The 18,772-nt window shown below is 36.0% G+C and overlaps 4 protein-coding genes across 16 annotated transcripts; 2 read left to right on the forward strand and 2 right to left on the reverse strand.

The window, feature by feature from the left end:
- Positions 1-144: 144 nt before the first annotated feature.
- LOC127066029 (uncharacterized) lies at positions 145-3,559 on the reverse strand. 2 transcript variants are annotated; one of them, XM_050999231.1, is made up of 5 exons: positions 3,386-3,559; positions 3,218-3,275; positions 2,846-2,966; positions 2,197-2,772; positions 145-2,105 (listed from the first exon to the last, which is right to left on the reverse strand). In XM_050999231.1, exons 2-5 carry the CDS (start codon positions 3,245-3,247, stop codon positions 337-339), a joined length of 2,496 nt encoding a protein of 831 aa, XP_050855188.1. In that variant the 5' UTR covers positions 3,248-3,275; positions 3,386-3,559; the 3' UTR covers positions 145-336. The 2 variants fall into 2 exon arrangements, with proteins under 2 accessions (XP_050855188.1, XP_050855187.1); XM_050999230.1 differs by lacking the exon at positions 3,386-3,559 and having other exon boundaries at positions 146-2,105; positions 3,218-3,364.
- Positions 3,560-4,026: 467 nt separating this feature from the next.
- LOC127066220 (protein brambleberry-like) lies at positions 4,027-8,904 on the forward strand. Of its 4 annotated transcripts, XM_050999677.1 has the most exons (10): positions 4,030-4,594; positions 4,753-5,137; positions 5,617-5,802; positions 5,874-6,096; positions 6,191-6,496; positions 6,592-6,804; positions 6,936-7,160; positions 7,274-7,583; positions 7,693-7,799; positions 8,785-8,904. In XM_050999677.1, the coding sequence occupies exons 2-10, from the start codon at positions 4,766-4,768 to the stop codon at positions 8,793-8,795; spliced, it is 1,953 nt and encodes a 650-aa protein (XP_050855634.1). In that variant the 5' UTR covers positions 4,030-4,594; positions 4,753-4,765; the 3' UTR covers positions 8,796-8,904. The 4 variants fall into 4 exon arrangements, with proteins under 4 accessions (XP_050855633.1, XP_050855634.1, XP_050855632.1 ...); XM_050999676.1 differs by lacking the exon at positions 8,785-8,904 and having other exon boundaries at positions 4,027-4,594; positions 7,696-8,747; XM_050999675.1 differs by lacking the exon at positions 8,785-8,904 and having other exon boundaries at positions 4,031-4,594; positions 7,693-8,745.
- Positions 8,786-11,236, forward strand: LOC127066227 (quinone oxidoreductase-like protein 2). Of its 2 annotated transcripts, XM_050999694.1 has the most exons (9): positions 8,786-8,904; positions 9,040-9,310; positions 9,404-9,637; positions 9,714-9,905; positions 9,975-10,156; positions 10,249-10,340; positions 10,410-10,536; positions 10,900-11,029; positions 11,130-11,236. In XM_050999694.1, exons 2-9 carry the CDS (start codon positions 9,062-9,064, stop codon positions 11,190-11,192), a joined length of 1,269 nt encoding a protein of 422 aa, XP_050855651.1. In that variant the 5' UTR covers positions 8,786-8,904; positions 9,040-9,061; the 3' UTR covers positions 11,193-11,236. The 2 variants fall into 2 exon arrangements, with proteins under 2 accessions (XP_050855651.1, XP_050855652.1); XM_050999695.1 differs by lacking the exon at positions 10,249-10,340 and having other exon boundaries at positions 10,396-10,536.
- On the reverse strand, positions 10,147-18,421 carry LOC127066217 (nonsense-mediated mRNA decay factor SMG8). 8 transcript variants are annotated; one of them, XM_050999663.1, is made up of 16 exons: positions 15,447-18,005; positions 15,159-15,303; positions 14,777-15,051; positions 14,443-14,679; positions 14,132-14,325; positions 13,949-14,052; positions 13,655-13,848; positions 13,302-13,541; positions 13,010-13,213; positions 12,806-12,921; positions 12,560-12,715; positions 12,250-12,460; positions 11,869-12,180; positions 11,603-11,782; positions 11,355-11,510; positions 10,147-11,021 (listed from the first exon to the last, which is right to left on the reverse strand). In XM_050999663.1, exons 1-15 carry the CDS (start codon positions 15,512-15,514, stop codon positions 11,390-11,392), a joined length of 2,757 nt encoding a protein of 918 aa, XP_050855620.1. In that variant the 5' UTR covers positions 15,515-18,005; the 3' UTR covers positions 10,147-11,021; positions 11,355-11,389. The 8 variants fall into 8 exon arrangements, with proteins under 8 accessions (XP_050855620.1, XP_050855619.1, XP_050855625.1 ...); XM_050999662.1 differs by having other exon boundaries at positions 10,147-11,043; XM_050999668.1 differs by lacking the exons at positions 10,147-11,021; positions 15,447-18,005 and adding an exon at positions 18,067-18,421 and having other exon boundaries at positions 11,229-11,510.
- Positions 18,422-18,772: the final 351 nt, after the last annotated feature.

Here is an 18,772-nt window from a genome sequence, read left to right on the forward strand (position 1 = left end):
ACACAGAGCAAGACGCACCTAAATTTTATAATCTATTCGCACTGTAGTAATAATAATAATAATAGTAGTAGTGTAGTAGTAGTAGTAGTAGTAGTAGTAGTAGTAGATCATTCATACTTTTTATATCGTATATTTAATATTATTTTTCTTAATATACAAAGTATAATATACTTCCTCGTAGTAAAAATTTCTTTTGATTCTTGATAAAAGTAGAAAAATAGTAAAGATATGAAAAATGTATATACAAAATATAAATTGTATATATTACAAATACATTTGTATAATACCTGTCATGAATTTATAAAATACCTTGTTCTTTATTTTTATAACTTCATATTACGTTCCGTAGTAATACATTTTACGTTCCGAATTATTCAAATAAACATTTAATGCATTTGAAAAAATCGTGCTCAATTCTTCAAAATTTTCGTATATAAAATAAAACAGTGTAAACATTATTTTTGACTCTATTTCTCTATCCATTTCTCGTAATCGTCTTTTTGCATGTACCTTCCCATAGCGCCATAAAACATATGCTATTTTGATTAAATCGGCTTCCCACGAGATGCGTCGTTTACATCTGGTAAGCATTTTCATTGAAAGAAAAAATATTCTATCTAGCATCATTTCCGCGTCGTGTACAGACTGCATCTCATGAAGGAGCATTTTAAATTCTGGGATGGCGTTTAAACTACTAAACAAAGGACAATACTTGTAGTAATGAGTTAACACCTTTAAAAGTTTACCGGTGAGTGATATAACAGAAACATCGATACTGCGTAAAAATGAATAACTAATTTCAGACAAACCATGAAGTTTCTCAAAGTTATTTATAAATTCTTTTGGATCCAATATAAACGAATTTGCAACGTATATTTTATCTCTTGCAAATGATGTATTCTTCGTAATCTTATTCTTTGTACCGCAATTTCTTAAACTACCACTTTTTATCTCATTGTTTGCGTTAGTACCATTTAGTTGACTACCGCTTAGTCGACTATCCCTTGGTTTGTTGTCATTTCTTTGACTATCATTTGGTTTGTCTCTTGCTTTCCTATCGCTTGGTTTATTACCATTTGGTTGACTATCATTAGGTTTATTAGCATTTGGTTGACCATCATTAGGTTTATCACCATTTGGTTGACTATCATTAGGTTTATTACCATTTGATTGATTATCGCTTTGTCGACAACCACTTGGTTTATTATCTCTTGGTTCTCTATCCTTTGGATTGTTAGCATTTCTTTGACTATCATTTGGTTTGTTATCTCTTGCTTTCCTATCGCTTAGTTTATTACCATTTGGTTGACTATCATTAGGTTTATTAGCATTTGGTTGACTATCATTAGGTTTATCACCATTTGGTTGACTATCATTAGGTTTATTACCATTTGGTTGATTATCGCTTTGTCGACAACCACTTGGTTTATTATCTCTTGGTTTTCTATCCTTTGGTTTGTTACCATTTCTTTGACTATCGGTTGGTTTATTACCATTTGATTGACTATCGCTTGGTCGATTGCCACCCTTGGAAGAGAAAAGCTCTGCTCTTGATTGAACTTTCCTAACGTAACGTACTATTTCTGCTTTTGAATTTGCGTTATTTTTTATTTTATTATACGCCTTACGATGACGTTTACTTCGTAAAGTAGCTTCGTAGTCTTCTAGAACCTTACCATGAGAACTATTAATAATATCATGGGCAAATTGTGTAGATAATACAGTATTAGCAAAAAACATTGCATGCGCTACAAAGGAAACCACGTCAACCATATCGACCTTACGGTTTTCCCGATACTTCTCGACGATACGATATCCGTTGAATCCGATACAAGCGACGTTGACAGATATATTACCAATTACTGCTGTATTATACGCTACTCTAGTAGCTAATCCTATATTTTTACCAGTTTGCGCAACTTTTGAAAGTATTGAACTTCCCTTGGTCAATGCAAACCCCATTGTATATCCGGCAACGCTAATCCAGGATGACAGTGCATTTCTGTCTCTAAGACTAACAGATTCTTTATGCGACTTACGATCGATTAAATTATGTATAGATCTGCCAAACATCCAAACACCGCCAAAACTTGTCGCTGTTGTTCCTGTTTAAAAAAAAATTATCCCGTTATTCGATTAGAAACGATTTACATTCTAAACATCAAATAATAACGCTATGAATAATATTTGTATTACCTGCCAACATGACCATAGGTGCGATAGGAGTAAACCATGACAAAGCAGTAATTCCAAGAGCACCGAAACTTAAAACGCTAGATGCCACATCTATGTGGTTAACGATTTTAGCGTTTAACGAACATACCGGTGAAAAATGAATTGCAAGCAATACTGTAGAACTCTTTTCTGTTATATCTAATTCAAGATCTGCTTCGTAATATCCATTTTTGGGTACTACCATAATGCAAGGGAACAATTTATTATGCGTTAAATAATCGTTCCAATTTAAGTATAATCTTCCATCGTGGTCTACATATTGTATATTATACTTTTCCTCAAGATTGTCATGTGAACTTACTTTGCTATGATTTCTAATTTTAAAAATAGGAACATACTTAATCTCTCTGTTAGCTGTCTGATTAGATCGTTCTGGTATTTCACACGTAACGTTATATAAGACGCTGCAGAAAATACTCCCATCCGACTCCTTACCATAATTCGTTATTTGATCGTATATCGAAGATACCATTTTGCTTCTATATTGTATTTGTTCGTCGCCGTCAGCCGATTTTTCTTTATTTTCTGGAATACGATCTATCAAGAGATTTGATTTATTCTTAACATTTTCTATTTTATAATCATTCTTTACGTTCATCCTCATAATTACCTAGTGCATACCCAATATATTGACGTAATATGTCGAAATCTTCCGCTTCGTATTTATTCCAATCGGGAAGAAGTTCATAAAATTCCTGTTGTATGGCTTTGGCAATCCTTATCATGTTTTCCTGTTTAAAATAGTACAAGAATATATATGACAAACTATGCGAAGAAAATAATTATATTGTACGAGCGTAGCCTATCATCTTTTTATAAATTAATATCTATATTTAAAAACTGATAATTATGATCTTATAAATTAGCCGAACCGAAACGATAAAAATCGAATAATTTGCAATAACTTATCGCTAATGCAGTTAAAATGTGCATTGTTTATTTTAATTTCAAATTTAAATCATATAATGAAAATTATATTTACCCTTATATCGTTGGCTACGTCGATCGACATTATATCGGCTTTACAACTGCGAAGTAAACTACGAAATAAACGGGGAATTATCTGAGCTTATCTTAAGTTATGCATGATTATATATAACATTACGCATTGCCAACAGCGATAGAAATTTATATAGAAAGATTTTCTTACTTGCGGATTAATTACCACGGGAACGAATGACGAACGTTTCGTATATAGCCAAAATTTCAAGGTTCTTGTATCTAACCTGATCCAAGCTATTTATTAATAGTTGCTAATAATCCGGCTGCACGCTACACGGGTTTTAACGAAATGATCTGTACAAATTTTGAGAGTAGGTTCTAGGGATCGAAATAAAAAATACCCTATGGACGTTGATTCGAAATTATCAATCATCAATCTGATACAGAAGAAGAAAGCCAAACGCTTTAACGTGATCGTTTCTTTAGGCATTGCAAGAAAATTTCGAATCGTCGTAACTTCAGCAGTAAACGATTCGTAGGACATTTTTGATTTGTTCAAGCCTTCGAAATTAATACCCAAAGTTCGTATCCTATACATTTGTACAAATCATACGTTCCTCTAGATATATACGTATTATATACAACACGCATCTCGTTACGATTTGAAATAACAAGAGATAAAACCATTGTTGGATTTCTTTTGTAGTTTAAAAAAAAGAAACTCTTCGGTGTTGACAATAAAAAATTTATTATCCTTGCTAAGCTTGACGAGTCATTTTTGTATTTTTAAAAATTACAAAGGTTGCCAACTTGCAGCGACAAAAAGTAAAGAAGAAATCTGCACAAATGATTTCAATAAAATGACAAACATCGATTAATTATAATAGTATTATATTTCAAATAATGAGTGTACGTGTTTGTATACGCAGAAAGTAAATTAGTCATCATTAATTCGTTTTAAATACGTCGAGAACGATCGAAAGTAACGTTTGAGTTTCCTGTAATTTGATTGGTCCTCAATCAGCTATGCTCGAGAACGAACTGTAATTTAACTTTGCCCTATATTTGTCTTCTATTTATAATAATTAATTTCTATGAGTATTACGCGAATATTATGTAATTATAATCGAATTGTGCATCGGTAAATTTATTAAATAACAAAATACACTTTCCTTTCATCTTCTTCGATAGTAGGATTATATACCCCGCCAAAAAATTAACATAAGAACGTTATGACCGGCTACGACCGTTGCACGCAGTGTGCAAAATATACATAAAAATAGATAAATAAAGAAATAAATATTTGTTATCGCGTTTGACTTGTACATTTTCTTCGACGAGTAATTATAATCGTTTGTTGAATTAGCGATTAAGCGGACTTATCGTTACCATAGAACCATAGACAAGTTGGAAAGTGGTAAATACATCTATATTTTTATATTTAGTTTTATTATTAATTAAAAATATTAGTAATTTTAAGTAATATGTACCTATTTACGACTCTCTTAATCTCCAAGTCTCGTCAACAAGTATAATTTTCGAATTACTCTTTAATTTTTATATGAAATTTTACAGATATTATTACAAAATGGCAATTTTATATTTCTGGATTTTTATGTTGACATTAATTTTAAATCAAGCGAACTCAACGACGCTATTTAGCTGGTTATGGGGTACAAGTACGGACGATACAAACGTTTTGGTTGCCGATGGCGTACCTTTGATATCGATACCATACGAAACTATGACAGAGGATGAAAAGTTTCTGCAAGAAGCTGCAAAGTTTACAGATATTCAAGCTTCGTCCCCTTTAAAAACTTGTCAACATAAAGTAATTATAAAAATAAGAACTTCTTGCTACGATATGACCGAAGAACAGCTTGCTAAATTGAGCGTCAATCTGTTGAATTGTCAATCGGCAGTAGAAGGAAGAAAAATGTTTCCTTGTACGGAAGAGATGGTAAAAATTTTCTTTTAATTTTTCTTTTAACAGTCGTTTAATAATTATTTTATTAATTATTGACTACTTACAAATATAATACTTCAATACTTTAGTCTCAATCCTTGTCTTAGCATGGTAGCAGTATTGCCATACCCTTTGAGAAGTGGTTTTATACAAGTTCAAACCTGCATATTCCCCCTCCCATTTCAAATATGCAGGGACCTCCTCAAAGATTCTGTAGTTGACACAGTATGGAGTACAGTATCCCTGTATGAAGAAACCTATTTCTCTAGATCCAATAGAGCTGTATTATTTTTTGTTATAACATGGCGAAATTAACAATATATTAATTTGTTTCTTCTTTTTGTTTTGTTTTTATCATACAGAATATTGCAAAATATACGATAGAAGATATGTAAATGTTAATACAAGCAAAAGTGGTGTCTTCAAACCTTACGCAAGTAAGATACTTACAATTATTTTGTGTTTTTCTTTAGTCTCTTAAACAATGCACGACAGATATGGATGCAGATATGTGGAATGCATATCATTTGATGAGTAATAGGGCTCGAGCGGTTTGTTATACGGCTCGAAGTACGCAATTTCGTGCTCTGACCGAATTAACGGTCAATAAATTGATGCAAACTGCACATTCGCAAATTAAAACGTTAATGTCTTTGAAGGTGTGCATAAGTAGAATACTTTTTGGACGTTCAAAAAGACACGATTAATATATTTTGTGATTTAAAAATAGGAAAGTCAGGATCGTTTGATGGATCGAACGAGCGAAGCGTTATCTTCCTTGTCGGACGGCAATAAAGCATTATTACTACAACAACAAAATCTGAAGGACGCTCAAACGACCGCTCACAAATTGGTGACTACTAATCTTAGAAATTTAAACAACGAAAAAGCATTGATCCGTCTAGGTCACGCTCAACTTGCGACCATGGTGGAAGATGTGAAAGAGAAATTAGGTAAATGGATATTATTCCAATTATTTTCATTTTTACTTAATATAATAAAAGAAGTAATAATAAATTGTAAACGCGTTGAAACGATATTTTAAAGAGAGAGCAGGCGAAGAACTTGTTAAACAATCTACGGTGCGTGGAGAGAGTCATAAGGAAATATTAAACGACTTGACAAACGTACGAAATCAAGCACAATTAATTTGGGAAAAGATAGAGTCTAGTACAACCCTTATACTCGATCAGCACCGGGAAGCTGCCGAACAGTACGAACAAATGATGGAGAAATTGGCACGTATCAATGACACTATTCAGTTTATCTCCAATGTAACTAATAAAATGCGTACAGAAATAGAACAGAACATTCATCAAGTCGATTGGATTATGGATTATATCGGCGATACTGGTATGTCAAAGTAACAATTTTTTATTACGTAATAATATCGATTACCGTATTTCTATTAACGTTTAACTATAGAAAAATTGGAAAATCCTTTTCAGGGGAACGATTACAAAGAGTATATCGTACAGTTTTGCATATTCTATATCTATTGATTGCCATGATAACTGCTGCATTTCTGAATGCACCGTTTTGGACCAGAGCGGCTATAATGGGCATTATACCTTTAAATCTTTGTTCTTATTTAAAACACGGTTTGGAGGCTTGCCTTGATTTTCCTTCTATCACAGCATTAATATTTTTAATAACAATGAGTAAGTAAACTTCAAAACAAATACACGATATGTACATCCAAATACGCAACACACGACACGCATACAGAGATATTATAAATAATTCATAATCATCACCGCTTTAACGTTATAATGTTACATTTTTGTTCCAGTGCATTTTTTAATGAGTGGCATACAATATATTTGTAAATCCAAATTTCAAAATTCTGAACCAGTAAGATTGATTAATACGAATGGATTATCTAATGGTAATACTCGCATTTACGAATCACCTTCCGATTCCAATTCCATTCAAACAACGTTCATAGGTTCCGTAATAAAAACGACAGTTCGCAATTTTTTCATTACTATACTTAATAAAATAAATGGTTTAAAAGGTTTGTTTTTGTTTCTATAATATTTTTAATAACTAATTAATAATAAACACCGTGCTCGTATCCATTTGTAATTATGAAAAATTGTAATATACCATGTATTTCTATTGTTGTAGAAAAAACTTCAAATTTGATTCAATCGGTAGCCTCGTGGAGTCGACAAAATTTGTCCGCGCAAGAGCAGCTTTCTTGTTCGTATATACCGGCAAAAAAGTCGCACGAAGATATTTATGACTACGATTATCCTGATATGTCCGATGATTTTTCTCCGGGAGATGTACCTAACAAATCTAACGATAGCTATAATGTCACTAACGATGTAAATAATTTCATAAATACAAACGATCTCAGATATCGCTTAAAAGGAGTAAAGGAGTTTGTTGCTACAACCGAACAAAAAAATTTGTCTATAAACTCGTCCAGAAGGTGAGTTTTGATAACATAAGTATAAACATTTGTTGGATCAATGATGCGCACACGCGTATATGTATATATATATATATATATATATTAATGGAATTGTCTGTACCCGTAGCAGTAGCCCAGTACCACGTATGTTGTGTAACGGATTAACGCGAAGCGGGAAGAGATGTCGTTTGTTTGCAACTGTTGGTCGTGAGTTCTGTTCTCGTCATTCTACCGGTACGTCCATTATTACCGATTAATATATTTTAATAAAAATAATAATTTTATAAAATTATATTTATTAATCGAAAGAATAGTAAACAATGAAGTATTTTATCTGTTCCTTATCGTGTTAGTTTAATTAAATGCAGATTATAGCAATGTGCCACAATACAAGGTTAATAATGTGTTTCTTATTTATTGTAATACGTTTTGACAAGTGCGTTTAAGAGTTATTCTTAATTATGCATATACATATCTACGTACGTATACAAAGTTGTTAATGATCTATATTTTATAACTTTTATTTGATTTTTACATAAGATATTAGCAAAATACTCATTACTTTTATTTATATTATGCAATGTATGTCGAATTAGATGAGTGCTGAAATACTTTTATAACCTACGATTAGGATAGATGTAAGTTATCGTATAAGAAATGGTACTGTTATTCTCCGAGATAACAAGATTAATACAATATTTAAGAGGTACGTAGTAGAGATACACTGTAGCTTAATCGTTTCAAAAAAGTGCCTTTATGAAATTAATATAATTTTACATACAATGCGATGTACTTAAATACAATAATTTATAGCTACAATAGAGAAGTATTCTATAATTTCAGCATTACGAATAATTCGAATGGAATTACGAATGGAATGGGTTTATATATATACGCACGTGCACATGCACACACTATTATATATATCCTGAACGAAATATAATTTTTAGATAGCAAAATTAAGATTTATCGCGTCTTTTTAATATCTAAGTAGTAGAAAAATTTAGACAGAAGAATTTGATCGATTAATGATACTTTTATATCGATCAACTGTGTATCACAAGTTTGTAAATTACTTTATAACATGGCAAAAATATATTTCTCAAAACGAACGAAAGACTAATTTTATCGATTTAAAAAATTTAGTATCAACGCAAACCAAAGTGTGATCGTATATGTAACTGTTTTAAAAACGAGTAGTTGTACTTTTCTCCGACAGATAGCGAGTAGATCGAGTATGTGAGGTTTGAACGAAGTACATTTGATATACGCTTGTATGTGAGATAAAGAAGAAATTAATCGTTTGTCACTTATATATCCGCTCTATTTAATAATACAGGTAATTATTACAGTGAGATATACATATTATTATGTATATACGTAAGAATCGGGAACTTAAATTTTCTAATTAGGTTACGATTCGTTTAGGTTACATTGACGATATTTTGTATTTACATTTTTTGTTTGTTTGAAGTTATATACAAGCAATTTCAAGAATGTCCGTCACGATTCGACGAGTATTTTTCACGCGCGTAGCTGGAAATTATCGGAAAAGTTTAATGAGGCAAAGTGTTAGGGAAAGAACTAATGGAACGCTTATAAAAGAAGAATCAACCGATGACAGTTGCAAAACTAATATTCCTGCACCCGAACCGGGTAAATTTCAAGCAGCGATCTTGGATAAGTACGATAATTCGTTGATTATACAAAACATAGAATCGTTCACAACAGCTCAACCAAACGAAGTAATTCCCGTTGACACAAAGTTTCCTATTTACTCTCGCTTCGCGTATTATGTATTTCATATTTCTTAAAAGCGTCCTACGTTATTCTGATAGGTTATCATCGACGTAAATTATTGCTCCGTAAATCATTCTGATGTATTGTTGAGTAAAAACTTGTACCTATACGAACCAAAATTGCCCATTACGCTTGGGTATGAACTAGTCGGTGACTTAGTTTACGTAGGAAAGGACGCGCAAGAGAAAGGCTATAAAATTGGAGACAAGGTTATAGCGCTTAATAAAGAACGATACGGAGGATTTGCGGAACGATGCGTAGCAGAAGTTGCAGTACGTATGCGTTGTCGAGGAAGATTTTGAATGTGATAACGCGAATTTAAACATATATTTCATATTTTTTCATCAGGATATTTGGAAAGTACCATCAAATGTTAAATCATTAGACGCTGTATGTCTTCTTAACGATTATATGAGTGCTCTCATCGCATTGGAAAGAGTAGTGTCCATAGATGAAAATGATATGATTTTAGTAAATGTGGGCTTAAGCAGCGTAGGTTTGGCAACCATTGATCTTGCCAATAATGTATTTAGATCGCAGGTAATATTTATTCGCCAACACCTTACCGTTCCATATTTCTTTAGTAAAATTTACAATTTTTAACTTCAGGTGATCGGTATTTGTATCAATAACGACGATGCTGTTCTCGTTCACAACAAGGGTGTATTTGCGTCCTTTGCGTACGACGAACGAGACTTGGTGGAATGCATAAAAGAAATTATCGGCGACAAAGGCATTAAGGCTATTTTCGATGTAGATGGCGGCGAATATTTCAAGAAAGTTTTAAAATGGTACAATTTCTGGTATTTTTAATAATATAATATACTTTTTTAATGCTACTAGTATTGTTAAACACATTTATCGAAAAAATGAATAATTTTAGTTACACTGATATATATAAAAGTGGCACATCATTGAAAGATTTACTGCGCGATGATAATTTTACTGTGGCGATACATCATTTATCTCGTGAAGGTATAAAGTTCAATATCTAGTATTTATAAGCATAAGATCGTTTATGGAATTATAGCCTCTCTCATGAAGGGCGTATAGTAATTGCCGGCGCAGCTGCCGCTAAGGAGGATGCACAATCGAAGGTCGAAGCAGGTTCTTTTAGTATCACCGGTTTTAACCTTAATGAATACAGAAAAAAGGATCCAGATAGCTATCGGCAAGTCATACGTTTTGATTATTTTAGATTTTAGTTAAAACATATTCCTATATCTATCGCTGATATTTTCAAGGCATCCTAGAGGGTTACGTTTATCTCGGAGCTGCGATGAACGATAAGGGCGGTGATGGGAGCGAAGCGTAGAAATGCGTTCTATACGGAAGCGTTTATATCGAAGCAACGAGCAGAGCTACGCTTACTTTTTTCTATCGCAGTTCCAATATAAAAGTACCCTTATTTAAATATTTAAATGCAGCTGCATTGGTATTTTTTAATAGTCGTACATTAAAAAGATATACTTAAAGAATTAAATTAGAAACAAAAAAACGCACGGACACTAACACTTACAGTACAATTGTACAGACAAGCCGGACAAGAAGTCTTAGATTTTTACGAAGAAGGCCTCGTTATCCCAGTTCATTCTACGATTTTTGGTCTGTATAAAGTCAACGAGGCGTTACGTTTCTCTTCCGAGGGAAAAACTTCTGCAAAGGTGAGTGGTGATCCCTAAATTAATTTTTTACATCTTATTTGTCTCATAAACAATATTTGTGGATGTTGTACGAAACTCGTTTAAAATATTTCATTTGCAGGTCATTGTAGATATTAAGAATAAAGAACATATAGTTCTCGCAAATAAGGATGAAGATAAATAGAACGCAGATAAGGTTTGAAAATAAAAAATATAAATATCATGATATATCTTGTATAATATTATGTTTCATCAAATTTAATTTTTTGTTATTAACTTGAAAAGAGAATGTACAACGATCGCTTAGTCGGTTATACTGTTAGATCAATTGCATTATATCGCTTACTTTAACTATCGCGAGGAAAGATTTATTAAAAAATCTTATTTCTTTTCTGGCACAACTTCGCTAATACCATACATGCCAGCTAGTAATCGACCGTGGGAAGGAGGTACTGGTTCTTTCGGTGGTAAATACGGGCCCTTCTCGCCCATGTAGACGTAACTATAGGCATATGAACGAATGGTTAAGGTTATTACATCTATCATAACAATTTGATACAAGATACGCAAAAGTGTATTGTTTTTGAAGGATACGGTAATCTCAGAACCCAATAAGCACTTTGCGAGAGTTTGATCGGTTCTTCACAACCGGTTACAAATATGGGACACGGTGGAGGTCCCGGTTGAACTCGAGGATTTAATGTAACGTGAACGGGTGCTTTTGGAGTAACCACGTGAATTCTCATAAGTTGAGCTATCAAAGGTTGCGTTTGCCTGGAAAAAAAAAATAATAATAATAAACATACATCGTGTTTATTACCGATTATTGAAGTGTACGATATAAATCTTTTACTACGTACCTGCACGGACATGGAAAGTAAAGAGGCATATCTGTGGTACTGGATGTTACTTTGTTTCCGCTATCCTTTACGATTCCATTACCAGTTGCCTTTAAAACTTTGTCGGGCGCAGATGCCATAAATCTATGGCCTCTCGGACATTCGTATTCCACTCCAACGAATATCTTAACGACAAATTCCTTCCCACTTTTGGATTTTCGACCTCGGATGGTATTAAGGTTTTGAAAGTTTTTACCTCTTGGGCAATATCCGTGAACCCCATGATCGTTTATAGTAGGCCACAAAGATCCCCTTTCCTTCTGATGCTCTAATCTATGAAATCAAATTATTACATTTTATGACGATGTAATAATTTGTAATGATATATAAATCTTGACAAACCTTACTGTTACATCCCATGGCAAAAGGAATGCAGAAGTTGGCAACACACCTGCTTGATGTTGCAAACCCAAATTATGCGAGTACAAACTGCTTGGGCCAAGACAAACCAGAGACCAGCTAGAAAATTGTGGTAATAATCCAGCCGGTGACTCCGTGTGTAACATCCCTGGTAGATACTCCGTTGTTGATGGTTGTCTCACCAGAGACTTTTCTGGTATATCGCGTATAATTTGTCAATATTATATATATATATATATCTGCGCGCGCGCGTACGTAGTAAAGATACACGTCCACGTACAAAGTAAACTACCTTTGGTATTTTCTGCATCATCGGAAACTTCTATAACGACTTTGTGTCCGTCGCTAGGAGTAAGACTCGTCTTGTTACTCAATCTCGGAACATCTTCTTCCGTAGGATCACTTTTCAATGGAGAGGGTGCACCACTTTCATACGCTGTAATGTCGTCTGCAATATCCATCGAAAAACTTGAGAAATGTTTTTCTTTTTTTAATTTTATCTTTTAAAATTTTAATTCGTATTATACATCGTAATTACCATTTAAGGTATTTTCAACCCCAAGACTGCAAGGTTGCGTTTGACCTTGAGGCGTGGATAAATTAGTCCTACTAAGTGAATCCTTTCGTTTCGTTCCTGAAAATAACTGTGCCGCTCTAAATAAAAGACAATATTGAGTTCAAGGTACTTCTCGCAATATCATTTTGCAGAAATTGAAAAGTAATATATGTATCGTTGATTTACCTGAAATTATGAGTACTGGGCTGAAAAATAGGAAATTGTATACTTTCTAATTGCGCGCAACCACATTGCTTTGCTAACATTTGAAAATAGTCGTAATTAGCCTGTCGTAAACTAAACGGATCCTCTCGTGGCCCTTGACATCTTCCACAATTGCAGGCACAAATATATCGAACCCCGCTACAGTGTTCCATGATCGGTAATTCACTGTAAATTGGATATATCCCAATTCGATATAAGATCTGAGAGATGGTAATAATGTCTAACGGAAAAAAAGTCAATGTATTAGAAATACCTATTATCTCCCCCTGGTTCAAGTTGTTCACCACCTCCAGCACCTTCGCTGCCTCCTTTATGAATTGGGTTTGTGCAAGGGTTCCCGGTTAATGACAATACTTCACACATTTGTCGTCCAGTTCGCCAATGTTTATCGCATTCTGCTTGCAATTTCTCGCTAAATTCTTCAAACAGCGGACCTCGTGCATGCATTTCGAAAACTGCCATAGCATGTGCTAATTTCGATTCGTGATATGCTCTAAATAAAACAGCGAGTTCTATGTGTAGAATTTTGTTTTAGTTGGGATCGTCCTTTTCTCACGTATAAATATTATAATCGCATTTGATTTATACATTATTACGAATGATTACCTTGTGTAATGTTGAGGAAGGTTCTCTTGATAAGTCTGCAAGGCTCTTGGGAGTACTTTGCTACATCTACTTTTACTGAATTTAACGTCAGTATCCAATAGACTATGTAAAGATAGTAATTCTTTGTCCATTCCTTTTATGAAGTATTCCAAAATTTTGTTTGCCACATTGCAGAATAACGATAACGTAGGTATCTGTCGATAAACGTGTACACGTTAATATTCATTTTTTAATAAAAATTTGTGTTTCCATAAATACAATGATCGTGATAATTAATATAAATTTCGTAGCAACCTCAAAGTACGCTGGTACCGAATGTCTACCAACGTTGTCATCGAAACCTCTGCCAAAAGCAAGATTTATATGTTGTTGCAAGAATGATTTGAAAGAACGTGTTTCTGAAATCAATCAAACGGTTATAACATTTGCCTGTGCGTTCGCGTATACGTGCGAAAATAAATTAGAAAGATCGTACACCAATCTCTGTATCATCCGTTTCAAGATTTGTATCTAAACTAGCGAGACTTCTTGACGTACTACCACCGGAACTAACTTTACAACTTTGAATTAATTTTTTCATCATGTAACCCAAAATATCTCTAGATTCGGTAGGACCGTTATGTACATATACAAATTCTTGATTTGCTGGGATTGCAAATAACGAGTTTGAACTAGAAGGAAAAAGAAAACGGATTTTAATAACGAAAAAATAAACAAAAAAACGAATAAAGAGAAAAAAAGAAAAATAAAATAATAATAAAAAGAAAAGCATAATCAAAATCGTTCACCTGATATTTGTAACTATTCTATTTTTTCTCAAGACATGATAAATTTGATCTTCCAACGAATGTTCCAGTTTTTTAATATTTCCTCCGTTATCTGCATCCTGCAGCGTCATAGGTATAGGACAACTTTCAAAATAGAATAATACCCTCGGAGAACAAGGTCTGGCGTTCGATATCCAATCTTTTGGTATAGTGGATATACCACTTAATACATCTGAAAGTTGAGGAGAAATTTTTTGCCTACAACGAAAGAAAATAAATTTTCACCGATCCGGAGTTACATATAGATTTAATTTATAATTTATTCCCTGCTATAACATCGGGGAAACCTTTTTACCGTACTATATCCATGGCACGAAATAAATGTATGTAACTGTAATCGAACGTATGAGTCGGATGGGTAAGTATTATCACATGAGATATATGAAATAACACCAGTAAAGCTCTAGCGTATTTATATCTCATATGCGCCCATACGCTGAGAAAGTCTTTGCAATCTTGCTTTTCTACGAATCTGTCATATTCGGACAGAAGGGTGTGAGAATCCAAAAATCCCCGCAGATGTAGATATACGGTTTTGTCTTTAACGTTATGATATCCTTCGATCTCGCACTGAAATCGTTTACAAGTTTTGTTTTACGACGTAACTCTAGCGAATTATCTCGATACGTAGACGTTAATTTATCGTCGCTCAGCGAGGGATTTAAAGATATTATTACCATAGACGTTTCATCCACAGTTGGCTCGTTCAAAAGATCCACTTGGAGGATAGAACTCAACATATCCGTTTTACATCCTTTCGTACGATATTGGGATTTACCGAATACAGACACGACAACGACCTTTTTATTCGTGTGTGAAAAACTAAAATGTTTCGTATAATTTATTATTAATATATCATTATTATTATTACTTCAACTTTCTACAAGAAAGTACGTGTTACTTGCTTCGATAATACGTAACTAAGACGTGAGTAGTAAAGATTGTATTATTTTACCAAAGCTTACGTTATATCCAACGATTTACCTGCTAGCGTCAATTGGAAGCGTAAACTTTTGTGGCCGCATTTTTGCATTTATTCACGATCTTGTGTCAATCTTGTGTCGATCAACGACGGGTTGCAACAGGTTAGGACGCTTCCATCAACGCATGGTCATCGGTAAATAACATTTCCGCGCTTTGATCACGAGTTAAATCTTAGGCGCGATATTCGAATCGCCCACTTAATTTGCGAATAATATTAGAGAATTCGTGTCTCGTAATTAAAAACATGGAATATCGCAATAAACCGAGAGAATCGATAAAGAGGATAATATAACAGAGGTTACGATGTAAAGCGGTAAGAAAGTCTTAAGGCTTATAAAGAAATGTAGACGGCAAACGAACGGTCTAACGTGGACGGATTGGTTTTCGATTGGGTATCAAAGACCGAGAGATGCGACATCGACCAACGGTAAGCCAGCTTCGAATGGTCAGGTATCGCCATGTGGTAACTATGTAAGACGTATCCTTGATACGATCGTAACTGTACGTAGGTGCGTGCATTCATTTTACATCGCAGGGTCTTTTTAACAAAGTCGTTAAAGTGCAACGGCGATTCAACGAGTAGTTCATTAGGTACTAGTAGTTCGTTAGGTACTCGAAGAACGGCTTCGAAATGGATAACGAGATGAACGAAGTTTTCGTTTTTATCTCACGAAAAAATGTGCCTTTTTCCCGCTATGGTATCGTTCGTGCCTTCGCTCCTCTTATAGGTTACGCTATTTCGAGGAGAAATTTCGACGAGACCGGTCGCACAACGCCAACTGCATTAGGATTGCATCTTTCAAGGACGGTCTATCGCTAGTCAAGGAAGAACGATCGTCGACGAACGGATATGCGCCGCACTCTCGTGCCAGTGAACTTCGTTCCATCCTTTAGCCGCGAAGCTGCGAGGACCAAAACGACGATCCGTTTGCATCGGCGTGCGTTCGTCGAAAAGAGGTAACGTAACTCGCGCGCATCGAGTAGTCGCGATCGGTTCGCGAAAGCGCAGCGTACTTTAAAGCGGTGCTCCGATGAATGAACGAATGAATAAACGAACGGTAGGGGGCGGTAAAAGAAGACGCGGACTTGCGCTCCTGCGGACCGAGTCGTACGAGGCTGGCGAAGGGCCGGGCGAAGGGTCGGGCGAAGGGCCGGCGGTGGTACGGGGTGGCGCGGGCTTAATTGCACCGCATCACAGAACGTAGTATTTCGTAGTACGTCGGTTCGCATGCGAAGCCGCGCGCCCGTTTGGCCCGTTTCGCGAAGATCGATTCACATGCACACGCGATACGTACGTTCGCGTTACACGGAGATAGTGGGAGGTCGTAGATGGCTTGGAAGAAATCTAGATAGGAATCTAGGACGTAATCGGATGTAATCCTATTTTGAAGGATCTAAAAAAGCTAGGAACGATGGCTTTTCTTATCGGTCATTTTCATGCGACACGATATATTCGTATTCTCACTTTTGAGAAACGTCAGGAAATTTGATCGATCGACGGTCGATCGTCGTAGTCGTTAGGTAGTGGCCGCCGATCGGGAATAGCCGAATCGATGCGGGACGTTGCACGCACAAATAGCTGCTCACGCACGAGCGCTTCGCGTATATCGGTGGTAATGCTCGCGTACCGGCTCGAGTAACCCTTGTTGCTTCGAAGCCTTAGCGCCGGAAGAGGTCACGAATGAAAGGAACGAATTGAAAAAGGTGCGAAAGCCGTCTGGCATTCGTTCGAACGCCACCCAATCGCGTCGTCGTCTTCTATATATCATCGCGTTCTCGGTATTACGCGTCGGAGCTGCGATTTTTTCTTCTTTCGACTTAATGTCCTCTTTAAACGAACGAATAGCGTCATCAGTGCGCGCGCGTACACGCTCGTATCTTCCTCTCTTCTATTTCGTATCAAAGAGATTATCGCTTGTTCGCGAATCGAAGAGAAGATTATTAGATCTCTTCGAAGTCGTCGATTTTTTCACGCGACCTCTCTTTCGTAACGTAAGCGATTATTTGCTGAAACATCGAGGCACACGTATGCGAATACATCGAATCGGGAAATACATGGGTAAAGGAGAACAAATATTTATCGATTTTCGGTAGATCGATTTCCTAAAGCGTAATCTTAATCGTAGGAGATCCGTACCGAACCGTTTAGAAAGGCCGTTTAAATCGATCGGTCTCTAATCTCCGACACAGTCCTCCGGCACGTCTTCTGGTGCGTCTCCATGTTAACGACAAACCCCCCAGCAGTCTTTCGCAATCAACGCTCGACAATTGACCTCTGATTGCGATTTTCCTTTTCGAGGGAGGAAATATTCGTCGACCCTTGTCGAAGGTTAAGACGCTTGAGAAACAGAGAAAGGATTCGTAAAAGCTGAATCGGAGGAAAGATTTAAAGACTCGAGTTTGGATTTAGTCGCATGTAGGACGAGGAGTGTCGTCGAAAAAGTCTTTGGTCTAGAAAACGAAATATCTTGTCTATTCGAATGGATCGAAGCGATCGATCGAACGGCCAGAAAAAGGAATCCTACGCGTCGGAATCTTTGGATAGACCGTACCGGACACCTACCATAGATGGTTGGTAGGTAGGTAGGTAGGTATACGTACCTTAAGCCATCGGACAAGAAAGAAGACACGAAGAGATTATTGCGTGCGACGAAAAGATGCAAAAACGTTGCAAGGGCGAAAGGGAAGGGTCGCTGCGAGAAGCTCCGGCGGACGTACCTACGTTGCTATATTAACGCGTATCTTATATATGCTGGTATCTACTCGATTCCGATGGGATCGAAATTGGGAAAACGGGCGAGTTGGGTCGATCGTTCCGTCGTCGTCGTCGTCGTCGTCGACATCCTCCTTCTCGTCCGTTGTCCACGTCCCGCGATAAAGGAGCCGCGTACGCCGGCGTCGGCATGCGCACTCCCGACATCCAACATGTCCGTCTCGGTGACTGACTAGAGTCGGTATAGGGTAGTCGTGCTTACGCGGCGCGGCGCGTTGCACAGGGTCGGCTCGAATCGCGATTTCCACCCCGTCTTAGTTCGAGCCGCTTCGACGTCCTCGTCAAAAGTGCTTCTTTGCCGTCGCGTCGTCTTGCGTTTCTTTATCTCTACCTTTCGCGCTCGCAACACTCATTAATCCATCAACGTTTCTTTTCGCATCTTTTCTTCGCAGGAATCTTTACAAATCTCATGGAGTTTGGCGTAAGAGGCAATATAGAGAGAGGATCGCATAACTGGATTGGTCATACGTACATGTGAGAGAGAAAGAGAGAGAGAGAGCAGTGCTCACCGGCTATACGGTTAAATCGTAAAGA

Source organism: Vespula vulgaris, chromosome 9 (assembly GCF_905475345.1).
Source record: "Vespula vulgaris chromosome 9, iyVesVulg1.1, whole genome shotgun sequence".
Classification (NCBI taxonomy): domain Eukaryota; kingdom Metazoa; phylum Arthropoda; class Insecta; order Hymenoptera; family Vespidae; genus Vespula; species Vespula vulgaris.